Source organism: Stegostoma tigrinum, chromosome 14 (genome assembly GCF_030684315.1).
Source record: "Stegostoma tigrinum isolate sSteTig4 chromosome 14, sSteTig4.hap1, whole genome shotgun sequence".
Taxonomy (NCBI): domain Eukaryota; kingdom Metazoa; phylum Chordata; class Chondrichthyes; order Orectolobiformes; family Stegostomatidae; genus Stegostoma; species Stegostoma tigrinum.
In genome coordinates, this window is record NC_081367.1 from 73,733,032 (window position 1) to 73,760,891 (window position 27,860).

Genomic DNA, 27,860 nt, shown 5'->3' on the forward strand with positions numbered 1-27,860 from the left:
TACCCATTGATTCCAGTTTTGCTCGGGCTCCTTGGTGCCACACTCTGTTGAATGCAGACTTGATATCAAGGGCTGTCACTCTCACCTCACCTCTGGAATTCAGCTTTTTTGTCCATGTTTGAACCAAGGCTGTAATGAGGTCAGGAGCTGAGTGGCCCTGGTGGAACCCAAACTAAGCATCACTGAGCAGGTTATTGCTGAGCAGGTGCTGCTTGATAGCACTGTTACTGACACCTTCCATCACTTTACTGATGGGCAAGAGGACATTGATGGGGCTGTAATTGGCCAGATTGTATTTGTCCTGCCTTTTATGTACAGGACATACTTGGGCAATTTTCCACATTGTCAGGTAGATGCCAGTGTTGTAACTGTACTGGAACAGCTTGGCCAGGGGAGTGGTACGTTCTGGAGCTCCATTCTTCAGTATTATTGCCGGAATGTTGTCAGGGCCTGTAGCCTTTGCAGAACCAGTGCCTCCAACTGTTTCTTGCTATCTCATGATATCTCCACACTCTTCAGAGGGTTGGTGTAGACTCAATGGACTGAATAACCTGCTTCCGCACTGTAGGGATTCTATGATTCTATGATACTTGTGACTTGCATAGACCAGTTCCAATCTGAGATAGACAGTTCTGCAGACCCATCATTTTGATATGACAAACAAGGGTAAGAAGTTGTGTTTTGGTGTAGAACAGAGGGATCTAGGGATGCCGGCGCATAATTCTTTGAAGTTTGCATCGCATACAGAAAGGGTGGTTAAAAAGACGTTCGGCATGCTTGCCTTTGAATATAAAAGTTAGGAAGTCATTTTGAGATTGTGCAGGATAATGGTGAGGCCCTTTCTGGGATACTGTGTACAGTTCTGGTCGTCCAGTTACACGAAAGATGTTATTAAGCTGCAGAGAGCTCAGAAGAGATTTAGCAGGATGTTGCCGGGTATGGAAGGTTTGAGTTATAAATAAGCTGGGACTTTCTTTGCTGGAGCATTGGAGGTTGAGAGGCGATCTGATAGAAGTTTATAAAATGTTGAGGGGTATAAGTAAGAATTAACGGTAGTCGTGTTTTCGCAGGATGGGGCATTTCTAGACTAGGGGGCACATTTTTAAGGTGAGAGAAGAGAAATTTTAAAAAGATATGAGGGGCAAATGTTTTACATAGAAGGTGGCCTGCCTGTGAAACAAACTTCCAGTGGGAGTATGGATGCGGATACAATTACAACATTTAAAAGACATTTGGAGAAGTACATGAATAGTGATGGTTTTGAAGGATATGGGTCAGGACCAGGCAAGTGGAATGAGATTAGTTTAGGATTATGTTCGGTGTGGTCTGGTTGGATGGAAGGGTCTGTTTCTGTGCTGTATGACTAAGATGATGACTATGACTCTGGTTCAAGAGGACAGTCCCTTCGCAGAAGGTTGCGACCTGTCCTATGTACCATCGTTAAGGGGAGTGTTACCCCTGTGTAACTGGTGATGCAGTGCTCCCAGTAATACGCAAGGGCTCCCCAATGCATGTGCCAATCTAACCTTCGTGTCTTGCAGGATTAAAGGCAAGATGCCAACCAGAGTTGCCTAAATGTTTGTCCCCAACAGTAGATACAGTTTCACCTGTGTCTACCTCCGTATGTAGGGAGTGGCAATTCACCTGGAGTTTTTATCTTAATTGGGACCACTTTGGGAGCAATGATATAATTTACCTGTATCAATTCTTCATCATCTGGTTAATTTATTTGTTAAGCCCTGCATTGAAATGGCTTCACCATTCAGCCTGAACAGTACACATTTTGCCTGTTTCGGTAGCTAGCCTTCTCTGGGGTGAACTGTGTGACCACAAGTTGCAGCATGGATATTCTTGTTTCTCACTGCACTTTGAAGAAAAGTCCTGTCCAGTTCTGGAACCTTGCAGCCTCCAACTCCAGTTCCCCTTCCTTAGCAACAAACAGGACTGTGGGCATCATTCAGTGGGACTTAGCTATGCGCTATAGGGTCGCCCACTGTTGGAGACTGTTCTGCCTATGGATGCCTGAAGCTCCTGAGTCTCCTTTTCCACTTTTGTTTGCGGGAAAGGGCCAATTCTATGGTTCTCTTGAGGTCCCAATCTGGTTCAGTTAGTCAGAGGTAATGGGAACTGCAGATGCTGGAGAATGCGAGGTAACAAACTGTGGAGCTGGATGAACACAGCAGGCCAAGCAGCATCTTAGAAGCACAAAAGCTGATGTTTCGGGCCTAGACCCTTCATTAGAAAAGCTTTTTTATGGAGGTGCAGCTTGAGGTGGGAGGAGGGGATAGGTGAGAGAAAGAACAGGGTAGGCAGGCGGGGACGAGCTGGGCTGGTTTTGGGATGCAGTAGGGGAAGGGGAGATTTTGAAGCTTGTGAAGTCCACATTGATACCATTGGGCTGCAGGGTTCCCAAGCGGAATGTGAGTTGCTGTTCCTGCAACCTTCGGGTGGCATCATTATGGCACTGCAGGAGGCCCAGGATGGACATATTGTCTGAGGAATGAGAGGGGGAGCTCCACACTTTGTTATCTGGTTCAGTTAGTCGCTTCCTTTGCGTTACCAAGTTATTCATTCCACAAATGAAACTTTCCCTTAACATTTTCTGAAGTGCTGACCTCTGCTCAGTGTTCTGCCAATTTCTGTAGTTTTGTCAAGAATTTAGTAATTGGTCCCCAGGAAGTCTCTGTGCCATTGTTAAACCTGTAACGCTGCAGTACAGCAGATAGTTTGGTAGTGACCTGCTATCATATCCATGAGTTCATCTGACTCCAGGGCTGCCAGGTAGGTTAGATGCTTTATGATGTGGAAAGTCAGGACCCCATAAACAATCAGGAGGAAAACCTTTTGTGAGTGAGCCCCTTCTATCCCGTTTGCCTGAAGGAAATATCTCACTTGTTGGCATACTCGGGCCAGTCGTCCGCACCTGCATCATAAAGTTCCAGTTTACCAAACAGCAGCATTTTCAACACTTCTCTGCCGTGGTCTTTTTGGGTTTGTTGAAAAACAACGCTGTCTGAAACTACTCGTGATTCTTGTCACTAATGTAATAATTCAGGAAGGGAACATCGTTTATTGTTGAACATTAACACAGAGCCACTGCTCATGGCGTACTTCGGCTAGTCCTAGCCTGGGAGAAACAGACTTGCAGACCCATCCTTGGATCTGTTTTAGGTATTTCCCCTGTAGTTTTTTTCTACATCAACCTGGTCAGAGATATTTTTCAGTGCCTTGGATGAAGTGGGGCTTGAACCCAGGCCTCCTAGCTCAGAGCCAGGGATACTACTACTGCACCACAAGACCACACCCCGTCTTTTTTCTATTCATTTTTCAGTAACAGGAAGTGCTATCACACATAACTGAATGGTTTTTCCACTACCAAATCATTATGACTTTTTAGTTCTCTTTCAAAAATGGAGGATTGCTTTTAATGAAAAAGGCATGCACCATTTGTCACAAAAATTGACTTGATGAAAGGATATTGGCCAGTTCTGTTGACTTATACAGCCAAAGAAATATTGGCTTTTATAATTCCTGATGGTGTTTGTCAACGCAAAATCATAGTGTTTGTCATGAAAAGCAACCAGTAACATTCAAGCAATTTACCAATAGAGTCATTGAAGGAATACGTAACTGTTGTTTGCGTCAATAATTTGATTGGTTTTAGCCAAACATGGAAACAACATCTACATGACTTGAGAGACAGTAAGAACTGACAATGCTGGAGTTTGAGATAGCACAGTGTGGAGCTCGAGGAACACAGCAAGCCAGGCAGCATCAGAGGAGCAGGAAAGCTGATGTTTCGGGTTGGACTCTCTTCAAAAATCTGAAAAAGGGTCCCAACCCAAAATGCCAGCTTTCTTGTTCCTCTGATGCTGCCTGGCACGCTGTGTTCCACCAGCTCCACACTGTGTTATCTATACGACTTGTTTGATGGGCTGCAAAAAGCCCATTTTTAACCCAAGGTTATAAATCTGGCAAAGAGTGAATTTGACCATGCAAAGTTCACTTGGTCACAGTGTGTTTCAAGGCCAGGTAGCACCTTCAGAAGTGAAATTAAGAGCTAATTTGGATTTTTCTATACTCTGGAGAAAATATGAACATTTGAATTAAGTTGGCATGAACGGATTTTATCAACTTTGTCCTGAAATTCAGCAGTGTCACTGTATCTTTAATGAATTGTTGAAGAAGGCACAAGAGTGAATGAACATAAGAGTGTCAAAGAGCTTTTGAATACACAAATACTGTTCTGACAATAACATTGGTTTTAGCCATGCCCAGTTATGAGAAGGTATCAAATTGGCTGTTGATTCCAGTGACAAGGGTTTGGGACATATGTGGAACGTGCTGGAGAAACTAGGCAGATCTGCAGCATCTGTGGAAAGAGAAACAGAGTTAATGTTTTCAAGCCTAATAGGACTCTTCATCAGAATTGAAGTTCTTACCACTTAAACTGAGAAATATCTGGTCCGTTGGTTCAAGTCTCTCTGTCCCCAATTTTCTAACAAGTTAGTTCACGCGGTGGGCTATTTATTGATCTAATATATTGTATTCTAAATAGATAAATAAGAACATTACAAACATCTTGGATTTTCATGCTTTACATGGCGTGGATGTGGACCTCAGCAATTTGCCCAGCTGACCAAATGAATACTGTATGGATAGAAAGTAAGATAAAGAGTTAAAATTTGGGAAAGAATCGAAAGTAAGAAATCACTATCCCTGCAGAAAAGAGTCTTGGATAAGGGAAGGCTTCAATTTAGAGCAACCTGAACAGCCCTCCAGCATGCTGTGACTTTTCAAGTCGCAAATACATAAAGTCAGATATTACTATCTATCTGGAGTAATGCTCAAATGAGAGTTGTGGGGCGAGAAGATGTTTTATTTATTGTGCTGAATATTGTTTGTCTGACCCAAATAAAGATAACTCTGCTAAAATCCCAAATTCTACTTTGCTGTTTTCTTCAAACTGTGTACACACCCAAAGCATAATTCCTGAGTGTTATTGTAAAAGTAGAGTAATGGTGAAAGAGGAATCAATTCCTTTTCCTTTAAGCATTCTTTTCCCTGCATGCGCAGCATATACTGCTTTGTTTTATATCGGTTACACCAGTGTAGGGAATGTAGGTTTACTTTGAAAGCAGCCAGTTGTGTAAATCAGTCAAGGGAAGTACCGAACTGAAAGTGCATTCTGTAATCACTAGCAACTGTTACAGTGGAATGTGAGAAAGAGAGCACAGTCCAATTTTTTTTTCTCTTTGCTGTGAGTAAAGAAATAAAAACTCTTAGGGTGTGAATAAAGCGGCACTGAGATCATTGGAAGCTGATATGTTTGTGCTTTGTTTAGTGATGGGATTGAGGCAAAGTCCCTTTGAGTGATGGCAACAGGTGGCAGGTTAGCCATCAGAAGCTTGCGAGGAAAGGTAATGGAACATAGAACAGTAGAGCACAGGAACAGCCCTTTAGTTCACTATGTCAATGCCAGCCATGATGCTGTTCTAAATGAATCCCATCTGCCTGCATGTGGTCCATATTCCTCTATCCGTCTGCCTGCACAAGATCTTGAGAATTCGCTGTGAAGACATACCAAGACCAATATCCTCGACCAGGCCAACATCCCCATCATCAAGACACTGACTATCTCTGATCCACTACGATGAGCAAGGCACGTCATTTGTGTGACCGACACGACACTCCCCACGCAGGAGCTCTAATCCCAGCTTTGAAACAGCAGGCGAGCCCCAGGTGGACAGAGGATCCTCTCAAGGCCTCACTGGCAAAGCGCAGCATTCCCACAGACAACCGGGAATCACTGGCTCAAGACCGTCCAAAGTGGAAGAGGAGCATCCGGGATGATGTCAAGCCAGAAGGAAGCCAGGCAAGAACAGCTTAAGGAGCTTGCTGCCACACTAATGCCCCACCCACCCCTTCCAGCAAACACCTCCTGCCCCAAGTGTAACGGCCTGTACAGCCACCTATGGACTCGCCCTGAGAGTGGAAGAGAATCATTCTCATCTGCGAAGGACCGTGATGATGATGATTCTCATCTTCTGTATGTGTCTGTGTAAATGCCTCTTGATCTGAATTGAAAGTTCTGGCATTTGTGTAGTTTATTTTGTGATGAGGCCTGCCCTTTCACTTCAAATGATCAGATTTCTTCAAAATACTAAGTGCATAGATGCAGGGGTGTGGGGGTTGAACTGACAGCACTTCTTCAGCTGGAACTTTGCAAGAAACAGGCTTCTGAACCCCAGACTTGCTTCGACATGTCGGCCAATAGTGACTTGTCGCAGTTTGCAGTGTCGCAAAGACACTGCTTTTTGTTACACATTGATTAATGCACCGGTTTACAAGTGCAAGGAATGAGAGCCTTGCTGTTGTATTTTGGCAACTGAACAGTCAGTAAAAAGATTGTACCAAAGTTGTGGGTCAAATTGCTGAATACCTCTAAAGTATAAAGTGAAATTTCTATCTTGTTTCACTCCCCCCTCATTTATATGCACTGCACCGTAAATTATCTCCCCCCGCCACCCAGCTTTACAATTACAGGCGCCTTTTCCAGACCTCCAGGTGCTCATGAACTGGTCATTGGGCTCCTTCCAAGAATGGCACAAGCCAACTTGCTTTTTAATCTAATTGTTTAAACTCAGTTTTTCTTTAAGAGAAGCAGTTTTTTGTGCCCCCCTGAGGTGCCAGTCTAACTGAGAATCCACCATCTGTGGCACTGGTGCCAGTAAATGTGACATGCTAGGCTGCACCATCCAAAGCACAGTATGTGTGATGGCACTGCCTTATTACTCCGTCAGTCCTGGCCAATTCCTGTCTGATCTTGTAAAACATGAAATTGAGGTGTCACTTTAATTGCTGGCTGCAATTCTGCCTGCGCTGAATGTATTTTAAGGGGAAAGCTTGTAATCAGAGTTTCAATAGTACCACTTCCTTCTGTTTACAAACTGTGACTAGGTTTTGATGGGGGGGAACGGGAGGAGGTCATTAGAGAAAGATGCAGCATTATTCTTTGGTAGATTCCCTTTCTTGTCATTGTACTTCAGTGATAGGCTGCTGTCACCCACCCTCTGTGAATTTTCAACCCAGTAATTTTGATTGGCTTTTTGTTGGACTGCATTCTGCACACTGAGTGCCACATTTAAAGACAACTGATGCAAACTAATAATGCAAGTCTGCATTAGAATCATTGATTTGTAAATTGAGCCCACTTTCTGCAGAAGGCCTGGTCTCATATTCCAGCTTCATTGACCATCTGCTCATTTTTTTTTCTCTGAATCAGAAGAGATAATGGCAGATGGTGAGGTCAGACAGTTCATATTCCTTGGTTACACAGAGTGTGCTGTTCATAAAAATGTGTGGTGCTTGCCTATTGCTGTCAGCATCTTGTGAGGTTATGAGAACAGCAGTGATTTCGGCGCTGTCTGCTCCAGATAGAATATTCCGGGTCAGTGGCAACAAATCTTTTTTATTTGCTAATAATCCATCATAATGGGAACCATAGCATAATGAATGAATGTCCTCTCTGCACTCAATATCAAACAATGCTTGATGGAAAGTGGTCTAAAATACGAGCATTGTTTCCATCTCATGTTCGACATACTGTATTGAGTAAAACACTGATATTTGTTGTTACGTTTGAAAGTGCATTACACACCGTTTTAGCAATATGTCTCTGATTTTATTTCTTTTTCATACTCTGAGACTGAAGCAAAACAGTTCAGGTGTTTAACCCAAATCTGTCTAGCACTGTCGTGTTTTGAATTTGCAAAGCTTGACCTAATGTTTGAGATTCGACCTAATATGTTTCAGAGAAATGATTCATTGCTTTTTTGTGTTTTTGTCCATCTGACAGCATGGGCTTTAGTATTGGGAATGAAGGAGGTGGAGAATCATTAAAACACCACATTTCTTCTTGATCTACGGGAATGCCAATCACAGGCTCAGTAATCAACAGGAGTTGCAATAGAACTGTATAAACTTAGCATCAACTGTGTCCAACTGTCTTCTTGCACTGTTCAATTTCAAATAGCTCTGCCCTGTTTTCAGCTGAAAGAATAAAATTGTGCCCTTAAAGTTAATAAGATGAATTTGAGTTGTGACTACCATAAATTTGTTGTCAGTACAATTCTTCATGCACCCAGGATTATTTATCAAATGTGTCGAGTTGCAGAGTCACTTCTAACGTTGAATGAATAAGCCTAAGGCCATCCCGTTTGGTGCTGAAAAGTGCCCAGCTACATCAAATAATAGTGTGCTATCTCACAGGTTAGTGTAACAGTTGAAGCTAGCTGTTTCATGCTGCTACTTTGCAGTAGCAACATGAATGGTGTTCGTCATTAACAGGATGCTGCCATCATGCCAAAAAGATACACGAGTAGCATGGTATATGAATTTCAGTGGCAGTGTGATATTAGATATGCAGGCTGTGTCATCCATATGTTAGTGATTCCTTCAAACACCATTTCTCTTCTGTTTGCAACAAACAAGGAACTGACAGTACTCAAACAGCCCACACTTTCAAAATTCACAACACTGTGTCCAGCATGAGATGTATCTCTGCAATTGGACATTTGCTACATTATCCTGAGAAGGCAAAGAACTACTCTGACATCCAATTTCGGATTGCCGGTCAGTCTCACAGTACATTGCACTTATTTATACTGGAAGCTACTTGTATTTAATGCAAAGGATCTTATTCTTCGCAGACAGATGATGTACAGAATTGAATAACAGCAAAATGTGTGTGCTGGAAGTCTGAAACAAACATAGAGAGTGCTGAAGAAACTCTTCCTCTGAGTCACGCTAGAGTCGAAGTGTTAACTGTGTTTCTCTTTCCACAGATGCTGCTGGACCTGCTGAGTTTTTTCATAATTCTCTGTGCTTGTTTCAGAAAATCCACACACAGCTCCTGTTCCAACTCACCAAAATAAATGGCAACCATTCTTCGGTTTATTTCTTTAGACAATGCTGTGCCAGTCAAAGTCGACCTGCCTGGTTTAAAATTTAAACAAAGCGCAGCAGTTAAGCGTCAGTCATCATTATTTGGTGTATTGTTGATGACCACGCCTCTGCCAACCATTAGCAGCCTGCTCACGTTTAAAGGGTGTTTCCCCTTTAGTTTAGATATTTCTTGGGAATTGTTGTGATAAATGAAAAACAAGAAGCTTTGACAAAATGTCTTCTTTTTGTGAGCAATATTCACGCTTTAAACTATTGCAAAGGTTTTCTTTAAGCAATGCAGATTTACAAGATCCACAGTGAATGATTAAGTAGAGAACATTACTAAATAAAGATGAGGAGCTAAATTTTCAAAGGTCAGAATCTTTAGGATATTCAGACTTATAGAATCCCTACAGTGCAGATGGAAACTATCGAGTATGCACTGTCCCTTCAAACAGCATCCCATCCAGACCCATGGTTTTACTCCACGGCTAAATCAACTAACCTGCACATCCCTGGATATTATGGGCAATTTAGCACGGCCAGTCCACCCTAAACTGCACATCTTCGGACTATGGGAGGAAACTAGAGCACCCGGAGGAAATGCACGCAGACATGGGGAGAATGTTCAAACTGCACTTAGACAGTCACCCAAGCCTGGAATCAAAACCAGGTCCCTGATAATGTGGGGCAGCAGTGCTAACTACTGATCCACTGTACCGTCCTTAAAGGTCACGACTGGAAATTGCTTGGCCTATAGTCTAGCATCACAGCCCTGGCCCCAAACCAATTTAATTAATCTTAGAAACATTAATACAGTTGACTAAGACAAAGAAGGCTGTGGCATAGAGGTCAGATACAGTATAACAATTACATAAGGAGTGAGAGAAGGAGCTACCCAGAGTATGCTGAAATCGGGAAAAATTACACTATTCTCATCACTCTCTTCTTCCTGCCTGCTTTGTCCTAGATGGTGTCAGGCATTTTCAGTGCTGTTAGAGTTGCACTCATCCAGGTAAGTGGGAAGTAATGCATCCCACTCCTGACCTGAGTCAGGGTTAGGAAGCCTTAATCTTATGGCACTGGACATTATAAACAAATAGAGATAATCAAAGCTGGCAGTCTGTCAAAGCATACCTTGCAGTTCCCATGTTCCCGTTGATCTGCTCCACCTTATCACATCTCAAGAGAGAAGGTATAAATTTTAAAATCGTTTTGAAGCCATTGTTCCATCCGTTATTTTACAGTATCTTTTGAATCTGTGTTGCGTTGCTTTCTGTCGCACAGTCAGTTTGCCTTTATGAGATGTGCTCTTAATATAACCACTGTATCATAGCATGTGACTGAAGGGTATACCCTATATAACTTGAAGCATAACACTCTAATTAAAGCATCCCCATCTATTTTTAACCTATAGATTGATATTAACCCTGAATGTACCTAAACTTGATAATGTTTATACAAATTGGTTGAAACAATCGCTTAGATTTGTTAATGGCATGATATCCACATGCAGTTTCTTGTATTTTAAGATAATGTAGGCATTGCAACATGTGGAAAAATGCACTGCTGGAGACAAACCCTCACCAAGTTCTGTTTTATGTTTCTGAGTGGACAATTAATTGGTTCAGAGATAGTGGGAACTGCAGATGCTGGAGAATCTGAGATAACAAGGTATAGAGCAGGATGAACACAGCAGGCCGAGCAACATCAGATGATTTGTTTGTTTGTTTCAGTCTTTCAGATTACAATAGAGGCATAGAACTTTACAGTACAGAAACAGGCCACTCAACCCATTATTGTCTGTACCAGCTCCCAAAAGAGCTGCCCAGCTTGTCCCCTTCGCCAACCCTATCTTTGTAGCTTTCGAAATTAATCACTATTTAAATATATATCCACCTCTGTTTTGAAACCTCGTACAGAATCTGCCTCCACCACTCTCCCAGACAGCACGTTCCAAATCCGAACAACTCTGTGTAAAGAAGTTTGTCCTCCTCTCCCTTCTAGCTCTCTTGCATATAATCTTGAACTTATGACCCCGAGTTACTGACCTTCCAACTATTGGAAGTAGAATATTCTTCTTCACTCTGTCAAAATTTTGAACACCTCAAAAGGTCACATGTTAATCTTCTGCGCTTAAGGAAATAAGCCCAATTTCTCTCATTTTCCCTTGTATCTAAAATCCCTCATTCCTGGTATCCTTCTCGTAAGTTTTCTTTGCACTCTGTCCAGGGCTTTAACATCTTTCCTTAAATAAGATGCCCAGAACTGAACACAGTACTCCAAATGTGGTCTGACCAATGATTTGTGGAGGTATAGCATCACTTGCTTGCTTTTACATTCTCTGCTTCGATTTATAAACCCCAGAATCCTATAAGTCGCCTCAACTACTGTTTCAACACAGTGTGGAGCTGGAGGAACGCAGCAGCTCAGGCAGCATCAGAGGAGCAGGAAAGTTGGTGTTTCAGGTTTACACCCTTCATCAAAACTGGGTTTAATTACTGTTCCAACTGGCCAGTCTACCTTCAGAGAATCATGCATATGAACCCTGAGATCCCTCTGTGACTGTACTCCCCTCAAAGTTGTACCATTGAGCCCGTATTGTCTCTCCCTGCTTCTTCAACCTCACATTTCTCTGAATTGAAATTCATTTGTCAGGTCTCTGCCCATTTGACCAGCATGCCAGTGTCCCTCTGAAGGTGTTCTGCATTATCCTCACAAATCCCAGCTTCGTATCATCTGCAATTGTGGACATTTTTCCCTCAATACCCATCTCCAAATTGTTTATATAAATCAGAAAAAGCAAAGGTCCCTGCACCGTTCCCTGGGGAACACCACTTTCAACTCATTTCAATCTGAGAAATGCCCGTCTATACCTACCCTCTGTTTCCCATCTTTTAGCCAAATTCTAATCCATGCTGCCAGGGACCCATCAGTGCCAAGCATTTCTAACTTGCTGACCAACCCGCCATGTGACCCTGTAAGACATGCTTTCTGAAAGTCCAAATGTGCAACATGCACAGCAGTGCCCTCATCCACTGCCTGTGTCACCTTGTCAAAGGGCTCTGTTAAATTTGTCAGACATGACCTGCCCTTGACAGAGCCCTGTCGAATGTGGTTTTTTTCTCTGTGTATATTTACCTTATCCCATATTCTGGCCTCCATCAATTTTCCCTGTACTGATAGCAAGCTGACAGGTCTGCTGTTTCCTGGTTATCCTTTGCCCCTTTCTTAAACAATGGTATCACATTTGCAACCCACCAGTCCCCTCGGACTAATCTTGTATTCAGAGAGGCCTGGAAAATTTCCGTCAATAACTCCTCAATTTGCTCCCTTACCTGTCTCAGCAATCTAGGATGCAGCCCATCTGGGCCTGGTGACTTACCTCCCTGGAATGCAAACAACCTTTATAGCACCTCTTTACCCATCACTACTGTTCAGATACTCAACAACAAAATTGAGCCATTGTTACTATTTTGTAATTTGGTAAAGATGGAAACAAAACATTAATTTCATACCTCTGCCATCCCCTTTGCTTCAGTAAGCAGCTTACCCTGCTTGCTCCTTATGGGGCCTACTCTATCCTTCAGTAATCTTTTAGTATTACAATTCTATCCTGTTCTAATATTTCCATTCTAGTATTGTACACTTTATAATTCTTCCTTCCTTCTGACATTCCAGCCCTGGCATGTTGAAATTGAGATTCCTGGTATCGGCTAGTAAATTTCTCCATTTAGTTATCATGTAGAAATGTTTAGTGTAGAATTCCTGTTGTGTGCAACTTAATACCTCCAATAAAAAAAAGTGACTACAGAATTTCACACAAATGTATTAAGCGATTATCCCGCACCTTACTCTCCTACTGTTTCACATTCTTTCCCTTGTTTACTTCATATTTTTGTATCTTCCCTACCTATCTTTAGATTTCTCAGCCAAAGGGCTGAATTTTATGAAAGTGACAAGGATACCTACTGGGGCTCAAAGCAGGGGCAAGGAAAGACAACATAATTTTGATAGTCACTGGGACCCGAGGGCCATAAGTTGTTGGTAGCAGTCAACTGAGTGCCTCCCATTGGAGTTGTCATGAGTATTAAAGATGCCTGCCACCCAACCCCAAGAGCCTCTGGCCAAACACAAGGTCCAGCAGCTCCAAAGTTGTCACTGGATGTGTTGGCCGATGCTTAGACTGCTCTCACATGGTGAGAGTGCATTGACGGGCCTTTGCCCACAGAGCCAGGTGACTGGGTTCTGGTGGCATCTACACCAGTCTGGCAAGGGCAAAGAGGATTTGTTGAGTGCTGAGGGATATTAGAGGGTCCAAAAAGTGCGTCCTGTGCAACAGTGAGCCTCCTGAAAAGCTGATGAAGACTCAGGAAGGGTCAGATGAATCACTTAGTTGGCCACAAATGATTGAGTTGGGCTCTGAGTCAGTGAGCTACATGCCATCTTTCCTCCTCCCATCCAGATGGCACACCAGTGGATCAACCCCATGCCATTGGACCAACCTTTCCTCCAGGAAAAGTCTGTCCTCAGAGGCTTCTAAAATCCAGCCCACTGTTTCTTAAATCATCCTCACAGATGAATCTCCATTCCTAGAGATAATAGGAACTGCACATGCTGGAGAATCCGAGATAACAAGGTATGGAGCTGGATGAACACAGCAGGCCAAGCAGCATCTTAGGAGCAGGAAAGCTGACGTTTTGGGCCTAGACCCTTCATCAGAAATGGGGGAGGGGAAGAGGCTTCTGAAATAAATAGGGAGAGGGGGAGGTGGGTAATTGACAGGTTAGATAGAGGATCTTGATCGGCGCAGGCTTGGAGGGCCGACGGGCCTGTTCCTGTGCTGTAATTTTCTTTGTTCTTTGTTCTTTTATGTGTTTTAAGGAGTGTCTTAAGGAAGAATGTGAATTTGAAAGATAGAGAGGTAATGTCAAGCAATGTATGAGTTCATAGTGGATGAGTGTGTTGTGTTGTAGCTCATTGTTACACATCAGTTGTCCTGTATAACGAAGTGTGGAGCTGGCTGAACACAGCAGGCCAAGCAGCATCAGAGGAACAGGAAAGCTGACGTTTCGGGCCTAGACCCTTCTTCAGAAATGGGCAGTTGTCGTGTATATTGCTTTAATGGGGTACAAAATCTTCCTTTGGTAACTTGTATAATAACTATAGGTTGGGGAAGCATCTACTTGACCAGAAATGTGTACTAATTTTATTTTTCTTTGCTCTGATCCAAAAGGAATTATGTGAGTGGATTTTGTTCAGAGTATTTTTCAGTAAGAAATATAGAGTCAGAATTTGTTTTGACTTTTTGAATAGGTGCTGCCTGAAGTTAAAACTATTCTGAATTGGTTGACTTTGCAATTTAAACTTTGTTCGGGTGCAAAACTAACAACTTGGAGGTCAAATTCCACTTCATATTAAAGGAGAAAAGACTATGGACGGAGTCCACATTGTGGTGTAATGTTACCACCTGCTTACTGCTAATTTTGGGATGGATATTTTGGCAGTGAGCCCATCTTTTGGTAATGCATTTACTTTCTTTTGAATTGAACAGTAATGTGAAATGTTGGACATATTTGAAGTAGGAATTAATACCTCACATGTTGTGAAGTTAATGTATTGTCAGAACTTCCCTGTATGTCATTCGATACATGAAACTTGAGATGCACAGAAAACAGGAGCACGAGGATGCCATTTGGCCCTTTCAACCTGCTTTCCCATTCAAAATGATCAAGGCTGATCATTCAACGCAGTGCCCTGTTCCAACTTTCTCCTCCTTACCCTTCGATCCCTTTAGTGCTAAAAACTATTTCTAATTCCTTCTTGAAAACTTTAACTATTTTGGCCTCAGCCACTTCCTGTGGTAGAGAATTCCACAGGCTCACCACTCTCTGGGTGAAGAAGTTTCTGTTCTTCTCAGTCCTAAAAGGCTCTACCCTGTATTCTTAGATAGTGATGCTGGTTCGAGAGAGAGAATGTTTCATTATTTGTGATATTCATCCACTTAAAGAAGATTTGAAAAGAATCTGATAGTTGAAACCAACATTGAATTGAAGTATTGGATGAGAAATTTGACTCAGAAGTAGTAGTATAAAGTGTGACCTTAGTGGAAGTTATATGCTGGGCAATCTTTTCTGAAACTATAATTAATGCCTCTTTGATTTACCTATCCACTTACTACATGCCTTCTGAAAGAAATGACAACGCAGAAATTCAGACAAAGCCACAAAGCTGGAGCTACTAGCCCAATTTTGCAAGGTCCAGTGGCTTTAATTTGTTACATCTTGCAATGTGTGACATCAAGGGACAGAACAAGGCCATTCTACAAGGGGTAGCACTGAATAATTATTAGAGTAAAATTCCACGTAATATTCCAAAATTATAGTAAGACCATATCGCCAACATAAAGTGGACAGACTACTACACTTGAAAGAATCTACAGTATAAAATTTTACAGATTCACGACCCTCAGAGGGAAAAAAAACACATTTCTACTCTAAACGGATAACCCCTTACTCTGAGATTATGCCTTGTGGTCCCAGACTGTCTCACAAAGGGAAATAAATTTCCTGCATTTATTCTGTCACGCCCCCTAAGTATCTTCTGTGTTTCAATAAGGCTGTCTCTCATTCTTCTAAGCTGCAATGAGTAGAGGCCCATTCTACTCAGTCCCTCAATAGCTGGATCAGCTTAGTGAACCTTCTCTGGACTGCCTCCAATGCCAGTGTATCTTTAATTCGATATGGGTCCTGATTCTGTTTATTTGTCGCTGAATGTGTTACTCAGTATGAAATGGTCATACAGCATTGTCAGTGTAGAACGACTGTCTGGTGATAACTTGACACACATTTATATTGAATGTCAGGCGAGCAAAGTTGAATAAACAACGAATATCAGCATTGTTATAAGAGGTGTATGGTGCAGTAGTCCAGGAGGAATACAGACTTACTTTTTTACAGACATGTAAGGATATAAAGGAGAGATGATAGTGTTATGAAGTGGAAGTGGACTCCTGTCTGAGAACTAAAACTGAAACACCCAAAGAGGAGCACCTTGCCCTATAATCTGTAAAAGGAATGTGAAAAGTGGTGTAACCTGCCTTTCAGGAACTCACAGTGGTTAAATAAACCCCTTACACTCATTTTACAATCAGTAAGTAACAGGTGAGCTTTCGAACCTGAATAGTAAACTAATTGATTAAACTATTAACAAACCCCGTCTAACTAATGACTATTCCCAAACAAAACAAAACAAGATTTTAATGATATACTGCTCCAATAAATACAAGTCCCACTTATATAAAACAAAATAAAATTAGAATTTAGTCCCTCAAAATTGCAGTCAGGTCACATGTCTTCCGGAATGTTCTGTGCCTTCTCTGTTGAATGTTCTGTCAGGAACGCCTTCTCCATTGATTCTTCTGTCAGGAATACGAACTAGCTGTGCTGTTGGTGCCCTTGATTTAGATGGTGCTTTCTCGAAAACTTCTCGAAGACTGAGAGAGCCAGAAATTCTCTGTTGAGACCTGCAAGTTGTTAACTCTGGCAGATGGCAGTTAGCTCTCCCCAACTTCCCTCTTCTTTTATACCATTGATGACATATCAATTTCATAGAATCATTGAATCCCTACTTTGTGAAAACAGGCTACTTGGTGGGAAGTGCACTCAACGTCAGCTCCTCAGAAACCACGTTAGGGAGCTGGAGCTGGATGAACTTCGGATCATTCGGGAGGCTGAGGGGGTAATTGAGAGGAGTTACAGGGCGGTAGTCATACCTCAGGTATAGAAAAAAAAGTAGATGGGTTACAGTCAGGGGATGGAAAGCGAACAGGAAGACAGTGCAGGCATCCCCTGTGGCTGTTCCCCTCGATAACACGTATACCGTTCTGGATACTGTTTGTGCGGGGGGGACTTACTGGGGGTAAGCCATGGGATACAGGTCTCTGGCACAGAGTCTGTCCCTGTTGCTCAGAAGAGAAGTGGCGGGGAGGAGGAGAGCATTAGTCATTGGCGACTCCATAGTTAGTGGGTCAGATAGGAGGTTCTGTGGGAACGAGAGACACTCGCGGTTGGTGTGTTGCCTCCCAGGTGCCGGATTGTGTCTTTGGGATCCTTAAGGGGGAGGGGGAACAGACCCATTTCATCGTCCACATAGGCACCAATGACATCGGTAGGAAAAGGGATGGGGATGTGAGGCAGAAATTCAAGGAGCTAAGGTGGAAGCTTAGAGCTACAACAAACAGAGTTGTTATCTCAGATTTGTTACCCGTGCCATGTACTAGTGAGGTGAGGAATAGGGAGAGAGAGCAGTTGAACATGTGGCTACAGGGATGGTGCAGCAGGGAGTGATTCAGATATCTGGATAATTGGGGCTCATTCTGGGGTAGGTGGGATCTCTACAAAAGGGATGGTCTACACCTGAACCAGAGGGGTACCAATATCCCGGGGTTGGGGGGGGGGCAGCTAATGCTCTTCATGAAGATTTAAACTAATTCAGCAGGAGGATGGGAACCCGGATTGTATCTCCAGAGTACAGGAGGCTGAGAGTAGTGCGGTCATGAATAAGCTTTCAAGGTGGAAGTGTACTGGCGGGCAGGAAGGTGGTTTGAAGCCATGTGAATCCGGAACAAGGAGAGTGAACTTGCAGCATGGTTTGGTACCTGGGACTTCGATGTTGTGGCCATTTAGGAGACATGGATAGAGCAGGGACAGGAATGGTTGTTGCAGGTTCCGGGGTTTAGATGTTTCAGTAAGAACAGAGAAGGTGGTAAAAGCAGCGGGGGTGGGGGGGTGTAGCATTGTTAGTCAAGGACAGTATTACGGTGGCAGAAAGGATGTTTTATGAGGACTCGTCTACTGAGGTAGTATGGGTTGAGGTTAGAAACAAGAAAAGAGGGGTCACCCTGTTGGGAGTTTTCTATAGGCCTCCGAAAAGTTCCAGAGATGTAGAGGAAAGGATTGCTCAGATGATTCTGGATAGGAGCGAAAGTAACAGGGTAGTTGTTATGGGTGACTTTAACTTTCCAAATAGTGACTGGAAATGCTATAATTCGAGTATTTTAGATGGGTCAGTTTTTGTCCAATGTGTGCAGGAGGGTTTCCTGACACATTATGTAGACAGGGAAACAAGAGGCGAGGTCACATTGGATTTGGTACTGGGTAATGAACCAGGCTAGGTGTTAGATTTGGAGGTAGCTGAGCACTTTGGTGATAGTGACCATGAAAAGTTTACTTTTGCGATAGAAAGGCATAGGTATATACCGCAGGGCAAGAGTTATAGGTGGGGGAAAGGCAATTAGGCAAGATTTAGGATGCATAGGATGGGGAAGGAAACTGCAGGGGCTGGGCATAATTGAAATGTGGAGCTTGTTCAAGGAACAGCTAATGTGTGTCCTTGATAAGTATGTACCTGTCAGGCAGGAAGGAAGTGGTCGAGCGAGGAAACCGTGGTTTACTAAAGAAGTTAAATCTCTTGTCAAGAGGAAGAAGGAGGCTTATGTAAAGATGAGGCATGAAGGCTCAGTTAGGGCACTTGACGGTTACAAGTTAGCCAGGAAGGACCTAAAGAGAGAGCTATGAAGGACCAGGAGGGGACATAAGTGGTCTTTGGCAGGTTGGATCAAGGAAAACCCTGAAGCTTTCAATAGGTATGTCGCGATTAAAAAAATGACTAGAGTAAGATTAGAGCCAGTCAAGGACAGTAGTCAGAAGTTGTGCGTGGAGTCCGAAGAGATAGGAGAGGCGCTAAATGAATATTTTTCGTCAGTATTCACACAGGAAAAAGACAGTGTTGTCGAGGAAAATACTGAGATACAGGCTATTAGACTAGGCGGGATTGACGTTCATAAGGAGGAGTTGTTAGCAATTCTGGAAAGTGTGAAAATAGATAAGTCCCCTGGGCCAGATGGGATTTATCCTAGGATTCTCTGGGAAGCTAGGGAGGAGATTGCAGAGCCTTTGGCTTTGATCTTTATGTCATCATTGTCTACAGGAATAGTGCCAGAAAACTGGAGGATAGCAAATGTTGTCTCCTTGTTCAAGAAGGGGAGGTAATTACCCTGGTAATTACAGACCAGTGAGCCTTACTTCAGTTGTGGGTAAAGTGTTGGAAAGGATTATAAGGGATGGGATTTATAATCATCTAGAAAAGAATAATTTGATTAGGGATAGTCAACACGGTTTTGTGAAGGGTTGGACATGCCTCACAAACTTTATTGAGTACTTTGAGAAGGTGACCAAACAGTTGGATGAGGGTAAAGTGGTTGGTGTGGTGTATATGGATTTCAGTAAAGTGTTTGATAAGGTTCCCCACAGTAGGCTATTGCACAAAATACAGCGTCATGGGATTGAGGGTGATTTAGCGGTTTTGATCAGAAATTGGCTGATTGGAAGAAGGCAGAGGATGGTGGTTGATGGGAAATGTTCTTCCTGGAGTTCAGTTACTAGCGATGTACCGAAAGGATCTGTTTTGGGGCCACTGCTGTTTGTCATTTTTATAAATGACCTGGATGAGGGCGTAGAAGGATGGGTTAGTAAATTTGCAGATGACACTAAAGTCAGTGGAGCTGTGGATAGTGCGGAAGGATGGGGCAGGTGACAGAGGGACAGAGATAAGCTGCAGAGCTGCGCTGAGAGGTGGCAAATGGAGTTTCATGCGGAAAAGTGTGTGGTGATTCACTTTGGAAGGAGTAACAGGGTTACAGAGCACTGCGCTAATGGTAAGACTCTTGGTGTGTGGATGAGCGGAGAGATCTCGGTGTCCATGATCCCTGAAAGTTGCCACCCAGGTTGATAGGGTTGTTAAGAAGGCGTACGGTGTGTTAGGTTTTATTGGTAGAGGGGTTGAGTTCCGGAGCCATGAGGTCATGTTGCAGCTGTACAAAACTCTGGTGCGGCCGCACTTGGAGTATTGCGTACACTTCTATTCACCGCATTATAGGAAGGATGTGGCAGCATTGGAAAGGGTGCAGAGCACATTTGCCAGGATGTTGCCTGGTCTGGAGTGAAGGCCTTATGAGGAAAGGCTGATGGACTTGAGGGTCTTTTCATCAGAGAGAAGAAGGTTAAGAGGCGACTGAATAGAGACATACAAGATGATCAGCGGGTTAGATAGGATCAACAGTGAGAGCCTATTTCTTAGGATGGTGATGGCTAGCACGAGGGGGTATAGCTTTAAATTGAGGGGTGATAGATATAGGAGAGATGTCAGAGGTAGGTTCTTTACTCAGAGAGTAGTGAGGGCGTGGAATGCCCTGCCTCCCACGCAGACATGGGGAGAATGTGCAAACTCCATGTAGACATTTGCCCAAGGCTAGAATCAAACCTGGCACTGTGAGGCAGCAGAGCTAACCACTGAGCCACCGTGCTGCCCCAAATTTCTTACAATAGGATTTTTCCTATGTTGTCAAAACCATCAGATTTAAATGAAATTGGTTTTTGGTATCTAAGTGCCTGGTTCAAATTGATTGGCTAAATTCAAAACCTGTTGTCTTTGTAACAAAATGAAACTGCTACTTGGCCTGCTTACTATATGACCTTTTGATACAAATGTTTCTATTCGGGTGCTCTGTATGTACTTGCAAACTGTCAAGCTGCTGCTCTCAGACATCCATTTTACATCTCTAAGCACAGGGGAAAAGAAAAAAACCATCATCTTTTCAAGGGGCCATGCAATGCTCTTACCCACCCCCCACTCTGTCCAGCATTTTACAAACACCAAAATCTAACTTCCTATTACCCAATCTACAAGTACTCCACCCAACTTTGCAACAATAATGGAGTGGTAGTTCCACTGGACTAGTAATCCAGAGGACCAGTTTAATATTCTAGTGATGGGGATTCAAATCTCAGCCTGTAGAAATTAAATTGAATTGATATATTGTTTTAAAAAAAAACTAGAATAGAAAGCTATCAGAGATAATGGGAACTGCAGATGCTGGAGAATTCCAAGATAATAAAATGTGAGGCTGGATGAACACAGCAGGCCAAGCAGCATCTCAGGAGCACAAAAGCTGACGTTTCGGGCCTAGACCCTGATGAAGGGTCTAGGCCCGAAACGTCAGCTTTTGTGCTCCTGAGATGCTGCTTGGCCTGCTGTGTTCATCCAGCCTCACATTTTATTATCTTAGAATAGAAAGCTAGTTTCCTTAAAAGTGACCAGTAAAACTACCATTGATTGTGTAAATCTCCATCTGGTTCATTAATGTTCTTTTAAGGAACAAAATCTGCATCTTTAGTTGAGCTGGCCTACATGTGATTTCAGTCCCAAAGCACATAGTTGACTCTTAAACAGCCTTACTGGTGTTACCCACATCTCATGGAAGACGTTGTTAAAATATTTAAAGTTGGAACTACAGCAATAATTTTATCTAATTGCTGTCCTTCAAGTTCTTGACTGGTATCAGTTCCATTTGTGAAGGGATGTCTTACTTCATGGTGAATCTAATGGTATGCATCAATCACAAAATCATTTCTTCAGCCAGTGTGGAGGCTGCAACACAAAGATTTTGCATTTGAATATTAAATGTCTGATCAACATAGCTGTTTCATTCTTGACCATCACCCTTGGCTGCAACATTTGAAAGCAGAAACTAGCTGCTTGATTGGACTGCAATGTTTGAACAGTGTTGTGAAAGTGAAGTTATGATCATAATGCATAATCCACAGAGTGCAGCAAAGCACACCTACAGCCAGAGATACAAGATATTCTGCAATACTTTGTTTTGTAATATTTACTGTTCCTTCATCAGAGCCCTTCATGGTTAACTTTTCTTCTTTCCAAGATATTTAACTTTTCAACACAGTCAATTCAATGTTACCCATTCCTGAGTCAACAGGGTGCCATTGCGATTTTGCATGATTGATTCAACCTCAATCTTTATTTACCGTTTTAAACATCTTTAGTGAGATTTTTCATTGTTTGAGAATGATCTGTACATTTTAGCATTACGGTTGATCTACATTTCAATTTTTGTAGCTATGTTTGTAGCGTTGCTGGTTTGATTACTAAAGCAAAGCCTTGTTTCCGACAGGCCACCCTGTTGCTGTAAACGAAGCTGCCTGCTGGAGGTGCCGCATTTATTTACGTCTTAGGGTCTTGGAGAACTTTGGACCCAGAGCACCTCATTTGGTGCAGGTACAATGGCAAAACATGTAAGTGACGACAAATCTGTAAAGCAGCAGGCCCCTGTTTATTTAAATATATGGGGATAGCTGAAGAGCAAATGTTTTTAATTATCTCCTTGGACTAATTGTTTTATGAAAAGATGCACGACCAGGAATTTAAGATGTTCTTCAGATAAACTTCTTTTACGTCAGTCAAATTTTTTCCAGTTCCCTCTCCCCATCCCCCTCTCTGATGAAGGGTCTAGGCCCGAAACGTCAGCTTTTGTGCTCCTGAGATGCTGCTGGGCCTGCTGTGTTCATCCAGCCTCACATTTTATTGTCTTGGAATTCTCCAGCATCTGCAGTTCCCATTATCTCAATTTTTTTTCTCTGTTGTTTTATTCTGCACAAGGCAATTCCTCATCCAATGATTTGTATTTTCAGTTTTTGTTTCTGCTGTTGTGTCATAAAATTTTATACAACTATTACTTGTTAAAGCGTAATCCTCTGAATTAAGTTTTCAACCTTTTACGTTTAGCGAGGGCAACAGTTCAGCTTCATTATTAACCCATGTCGTACAGCTCTCATTAAACCAAACTTCCCTTGGTCATAGCAGAATCCCCAATATGGTGCTTTGCCTAGATTTTAATAACTTAGTAAGAGAAACAAAGATGTGGACTAAGTTTTCACCCTTGCACTATTTATCAGATCAAGGTTTTTGAGAAGACTTGTAACTTGGGTTGTGAATGAGATTGTTGGTTTGTTCACCGAGCTGGCAGGTTGGTTTGCAGACGTTTCATCACCATACCAGGTAACATCATCAGTGCGCTTCCAATGAAGTGTTGTTGGTCTGTCCCGCTTGTTATTTATGGGGATCCAGTCTGATGTGGTGGTTGGCCTCATTTCCGATTCTGCTTCGTAGTGGTTGATATATGGGGGTCTATTTCCACATTTCTGCCGATGGAATTCCAAGTTGAGTACCAGACTTCAAGGAAATCTTGTGCATGCCTCTGGTTGACTTGTACTGGGATGGTTATGTTTTCCCTGTCGAATTGGTGGCCTTTTTTTTCTGAGTGTATGAAAATGTGCTGTGCCTATCTATTGTTGTCTGGTAGTGGACTATGCTTTTTGGATAGCTGTTGTCTTGAAAGACGCGGTGGAGGTGTTCTGCTTTGGCTTTGCACAGTTCTGGGATGCTATACCACATCAGACCAGACCCACATAAATAAAGGGTGGGACAGACCGACAACGCTTCATCAGAGGCGCACTCATGATGTTACGTGGTATGGTGATGAAATATCTGCAAACCAACGTACCAGCTTAGCAAACATGTCAACAACCTCATTTATCTGATCATTTATTGGTTAGCCTCCTCTAAATTGGTTATTCACTTCCCATCCCACCTCTTCTGCAGTCACGTGATATTGCCCAATAGAAAGCAGGTAACATAACTCCTGGATTGGGATCTGACCAATTGCTAAAAAATATTACTATTGTTAATACATTTTCTTAATTTCCACCGTTCCTGCTACTCAAACTGTTATTGTTTTACTTCAGACTGGGAGCTCATTGTGTGAATTCACTTAACTTTGCTGCATAACAGTCAAGCGGTTTATTTTCTTGTTTCACTTGCATAGGTAATTCTTTACTTAATGATCTCAATTTAAATTTTTCCCCTCTGCCTTTAGTTTGCACCATCATGGGAAAAGCAAGGCCCCTAAGCTTGTGCTAATGTGAGCTACTTGACTGGGAATTCCTCAGCTGCTTTGGCCTCTGATTATGGGCCCCAGCCACAAGGGGAAGGATCTCACCAGAGTTTAGCTATTTCCACCTTCTCTCCAGACTTCACTCCATCGGAAACCATAAAAGCAAAATCCCATGCTGCCATAATACTCAGTCTTTGGCTGGACAACAGTGATGTGCCAGTAAACTATTCAGTTAATTTTTAACTGGAGTAGTGTATCCATTCATTTATACACATATTAAGAATAACACGATTTGTTTGGTAGCACCTCACAAACCTTTAATCCACACAGGAGGAGTAACAAAGAACAGTACAGCACAAAAACATGCCATTCGAGCCACCAAGCCTGTCCAAATACATCATGCTTTCCTAACTAAAACACTTTTTCTCCTCCAGACAGTCAATATCCCTCTATTCTCTGCCTATTATTGTATCTGTCAACATGTGTCTTAAGAGGATGATGACTTCAGCTTGTACGAGGGGGCATAGCTACAAATTGAGGGGTGATAAATTTAAGACGGATGTCAGAGGCAGGTTCTTTACTCAGAGAGTGGTAAGGGCTTGGAACGCCCTGCCTGCCAATGTAGTTAACTCAGCCACATTAGGGGCATTTAAACAGTCCTTGGATAAGCATATGGATAATGATGGGATAGTGTAGGGGGAGGGGCTTAGATTAGTTCACAGGTCGGTGCAACATTGAGGGCCGAAGGGCCTGTTCTGTGCTGTATTGTTCTATGTTCCATGTTCTAAAAGTTGTTATTTATCTGCCTCCACCACTTCCACTGGCAGCACATTCCAGGCACTTACCACCTCTGTGTAAAAATAACCTGCCCTTCACACCTAAGGATGTCCCCTAGTAATTCGCACTTCTATCCTTGGAGAAAGACTCCAACTATCCATTCTGTCCACGCCTTTCATATTTTTGTAAATTTCTATTAGATTGCCCCTTAGCCTCCGTTGTTCAAGTGAAAACAAGCTGAGTTCGTCCAATCTGTCCTCAAAGCTAATAAGCTCCAAATCAGGTAACATGGAGGTAGCAAGGACTGCCGATGCTGGAGTCCGAGTCAATACAGTGTGGAGCTGGAGGAACACAGCAGGCCAGCCAGCAATAGAGGAGCGGGAAAGTCGACGTTTCATGTCGGGACCCTTCATCAGGACTGAGGAGGGTGAAGGGAGCTGGGGAATAAATAGAAAGAGGAGGGATGGGGCTTGGGCGAAAGTAGATGGGATGGTGATCGGTGAGTGCAGGTAGGGGTTAGTGGGGATTGATCAATGGGAAGGGTGAGGCAGATAGGTGGGAAATAAGATGGACTGGTAGCGCCACGTCACAGAGGCAGGGATGAAAGGTGGGGTTGGACGTGGGACGAAGCTGGGTTGGGGAGATTTTAAAACAGGTGAATTCAGTGTTTAGGCCATCAGGCCATAGGCTCCTGAGGCGGAATATGAGGTGCTGCTCCTCCAGTTTGCATGCAACGTCATTGTGTCACGGAGGAGGCCCAGGATGGACATGTTGCCAAGGACGTGGGAGGGGGAGTTAAAATGGTTGGCAACCGGAAGGTGTTGTTGATTATAGTGTACAGAGCACTGATGCTCTGTGAATCTGTTACCAAGTCTGTGCTTGGTCTCCCTGATGTAGAGGAGGCCACATCTGGAACAATGGATACAGTACCAGGTTGGAGGATGTACAGGTGAATCCCTGTCTAATATGAAAGGTTTTGCTTTGGGCCTTGGATGGAGATGAGGGGGCAGGTGTAGGGGCAGATGTAGCACTTCCTGCAGTTGCAGGGTAAGGTGCCAGGGATGGTGGGGCTATTGGGGAGTGTGGAGCAGGCGAAGGAGTCACGGAGAGAGCAGCCCCGACTGAAGGCAGATAGGGCTGGGGAGGGAAATATCTCTTTGGTTGTGGGGTCGGATTGCAGGGGGCGGAAGTGGCGGAGATTGATACGTTGGATGCAGAGGTTAGTGGGGTGATATGTGAGGACAAGGGGGATTCTATTTTTAGGAGGAGGAGGTTTTAGGGCAGAAGTGTGGGAAATGTAAGAAATGCAATTGGGGGCACTTTTGATCACCGGAGGGGTGATGCTGCAGTCCTTCAAATAGGAGGACATCTGGGATGGAAGTGGGCGTGGAATGCCCCATTTGGGGAGCAAATGTAGTGGTGGTGGAGGAATTGGCAGTAGGGGATTGCGGTCTTGCAGGAGAGTGGGTGAGTGGAGGTGTAGTCTCGGTGGCTGTGGGAGTCAGTGGGTTTAAAATCGATGTCAGTGCTCAGACAGTTACCGGATACGGAGACAGAGACGCCCGGGAAAGGAAGGGAGGTTTCGCAGATGACCCAGGTGAATTTGAGGTTGGTGTGAAAGGTGTTGGTAAAGTTGATGAACTGTTCAAGCTCCTCATGGGAGCACAAGGCAGCACCGATACAATCGTTAGGTGACATTTTGGTAAACCATTCCTGTTCCCTTTCCAAAGCCTCCGCATCCTCCTTGTAGTGTGTTCTACATGAACCCTAACTAGTTACAACATTACCTGCCAGTTTTTCAACTCTGTATCCCAACTAATGAAGGCAAGCATGCCACATGTCTTCTTGACCGCCTTATCCACTTCTGTTGCCACTTTTGTGGAACTGCGGGCCGGTAGGCCTGGCTCCCTGTGTGTGTTAACATTTCTAAGGGCTTTCCTGTCTACTGTATACTTCCTTCCTGCTTAGACCTCCCAGAATGCACCACCTTGCATTTATCCAGATTATGTTTCATATGCCATTTCTCCACCCAAGTCTCCTGCCTATCGATATCCTGCTGTATCCGCTGGCAATCCTCCTCATTGTCTGCAGCTCCTCTGGTCTTTGTGTTGTTTGTTTGCAAACTATCCCCTCCACTGCCTACCTGCACTCACCTATCCGCATCCCACCTACCTTCTGCAGCCCCCATCATCCCCATCTCCTTGACCTGCCCGTCTTCTCTCCTATCTATCCGCTCATCCCACCTCACTGACCAATCCCCACCACTCCCTACCTGCACTCACCTATCACCATCCCACCGACATACCCCAGCCCCACCCCTCCTCTCTCTATTTATTCCAGGGCCCCCTTCCCTCTCCCCTGTTTCTGAAGATGGATCCTGACCTGAAACGTCAGCTTTCCTGCTCCTCGGACGCTGCCTGGCTGCTGTATTCCTCTAGCTCCACAATGTGTTATCTCAAATTCCAGTACTGGCAGTTCTCACAATCTGTAACTTATCAAACCACCTACATTCCATTACAAACAAAAGGAATCCTGACGCTAATTCCTGTGGCACATCACTAGTCACAGATTTTTAGTCAAAAAAAACACCCTTCCATTACTACTCTGTGCCTTCTATAACCAAAGTCAACAATCACATGACACCAGGTTCTAGTCCAACAAGTTTATTTGAAGAAGCCTTCTTTAGGAGTCTTGCTCCTTCTTCAACAGAGAGGTGGCATCAGATGCAGAATTTATAGGCAAAAGATCAAAGGGTCATGGAATGCGAATGTGTTGAATAAACCGAAGATCGGCATAGAATATCATCATAGAATCCTTACAGTGTGGAAACAGGCCATTCAGCTCATCAAGTTCATACTGACCCTCCAAAGAGCATCCCATCCAGACTCTTCCCCCATACCCTATCCCTGTAACTCCGAACTTCCCATGTGACCAAACCACACTTATATACTCTCACACACACGCGCGCGCACAAACACACAAGCACGTGTACACACACACATGCTCACATGCGCGCAGGCACACACATGCTCATGTGCTCACACACACATACGCACACACATGCTCATGGGCACATACACATACAACCCCCCCCACACACACACCCCACCCCCCCCCACACACACAACACCCCCCCCCCACACACACACACACACACACACACACACTCCCACACACACACACACTCCCCCACACACATACACACACACAACACATAAATCTATGTGGTGAATTTGCATTTGCAGATACATTATATTTTGTTCAAAAAGCACACAGTTTGTTGACAGTCATTTGTGGCATTTTATAAATTCCTACTTTGCAAATAAAA

At 43.5% G+C, this 27,860-nt stretch overlaps 1 protein-coding gene and 1 long non-coding RNA gene across 4 annotated transcripts in view; one reads left to right on the forward strand and one right to left on the reverse strand.

The window, feature by feature from the left end:
* LOC125457866 (transcription factor Dp-2-like) overlaps positions 1-27,860 on the forward strand; it is a 208,649-nt gene that overhangs the window by 13,988 nt on the left and 166,801 nt on the right. For all 3 annotated transcript variants that reach the window (XM_048542576.2, XM_048542575.2, XM_048542577.2), the window contains exon 2: positions 21,977-22,097. In XM_048542576.2, coding sequence (XP_048398533.1) covers positions 22,086-22,097 — 12 coding nt within the window. In that variant the 5' untranslated portion in view covers positions 21,977-22,085. The remainder of the gene's footprint in view (positions 1-21,976; positions 22,098-27,860) is intronic.
* On the reverse strand, positions 3,929-10,266 carry LOC125457867 (uncharacterized). The gene is made up of 3 exons (XR_007248685.2): positions 10,084-10,266; positions 8,929-8,997; positions 3,929-4,372 (listed from the first exon to the last, which is right to left on the reverse strand). It is a non-coding gene; the product is annotated as an uncharacterized LOC125457867 (long non-coding RNA).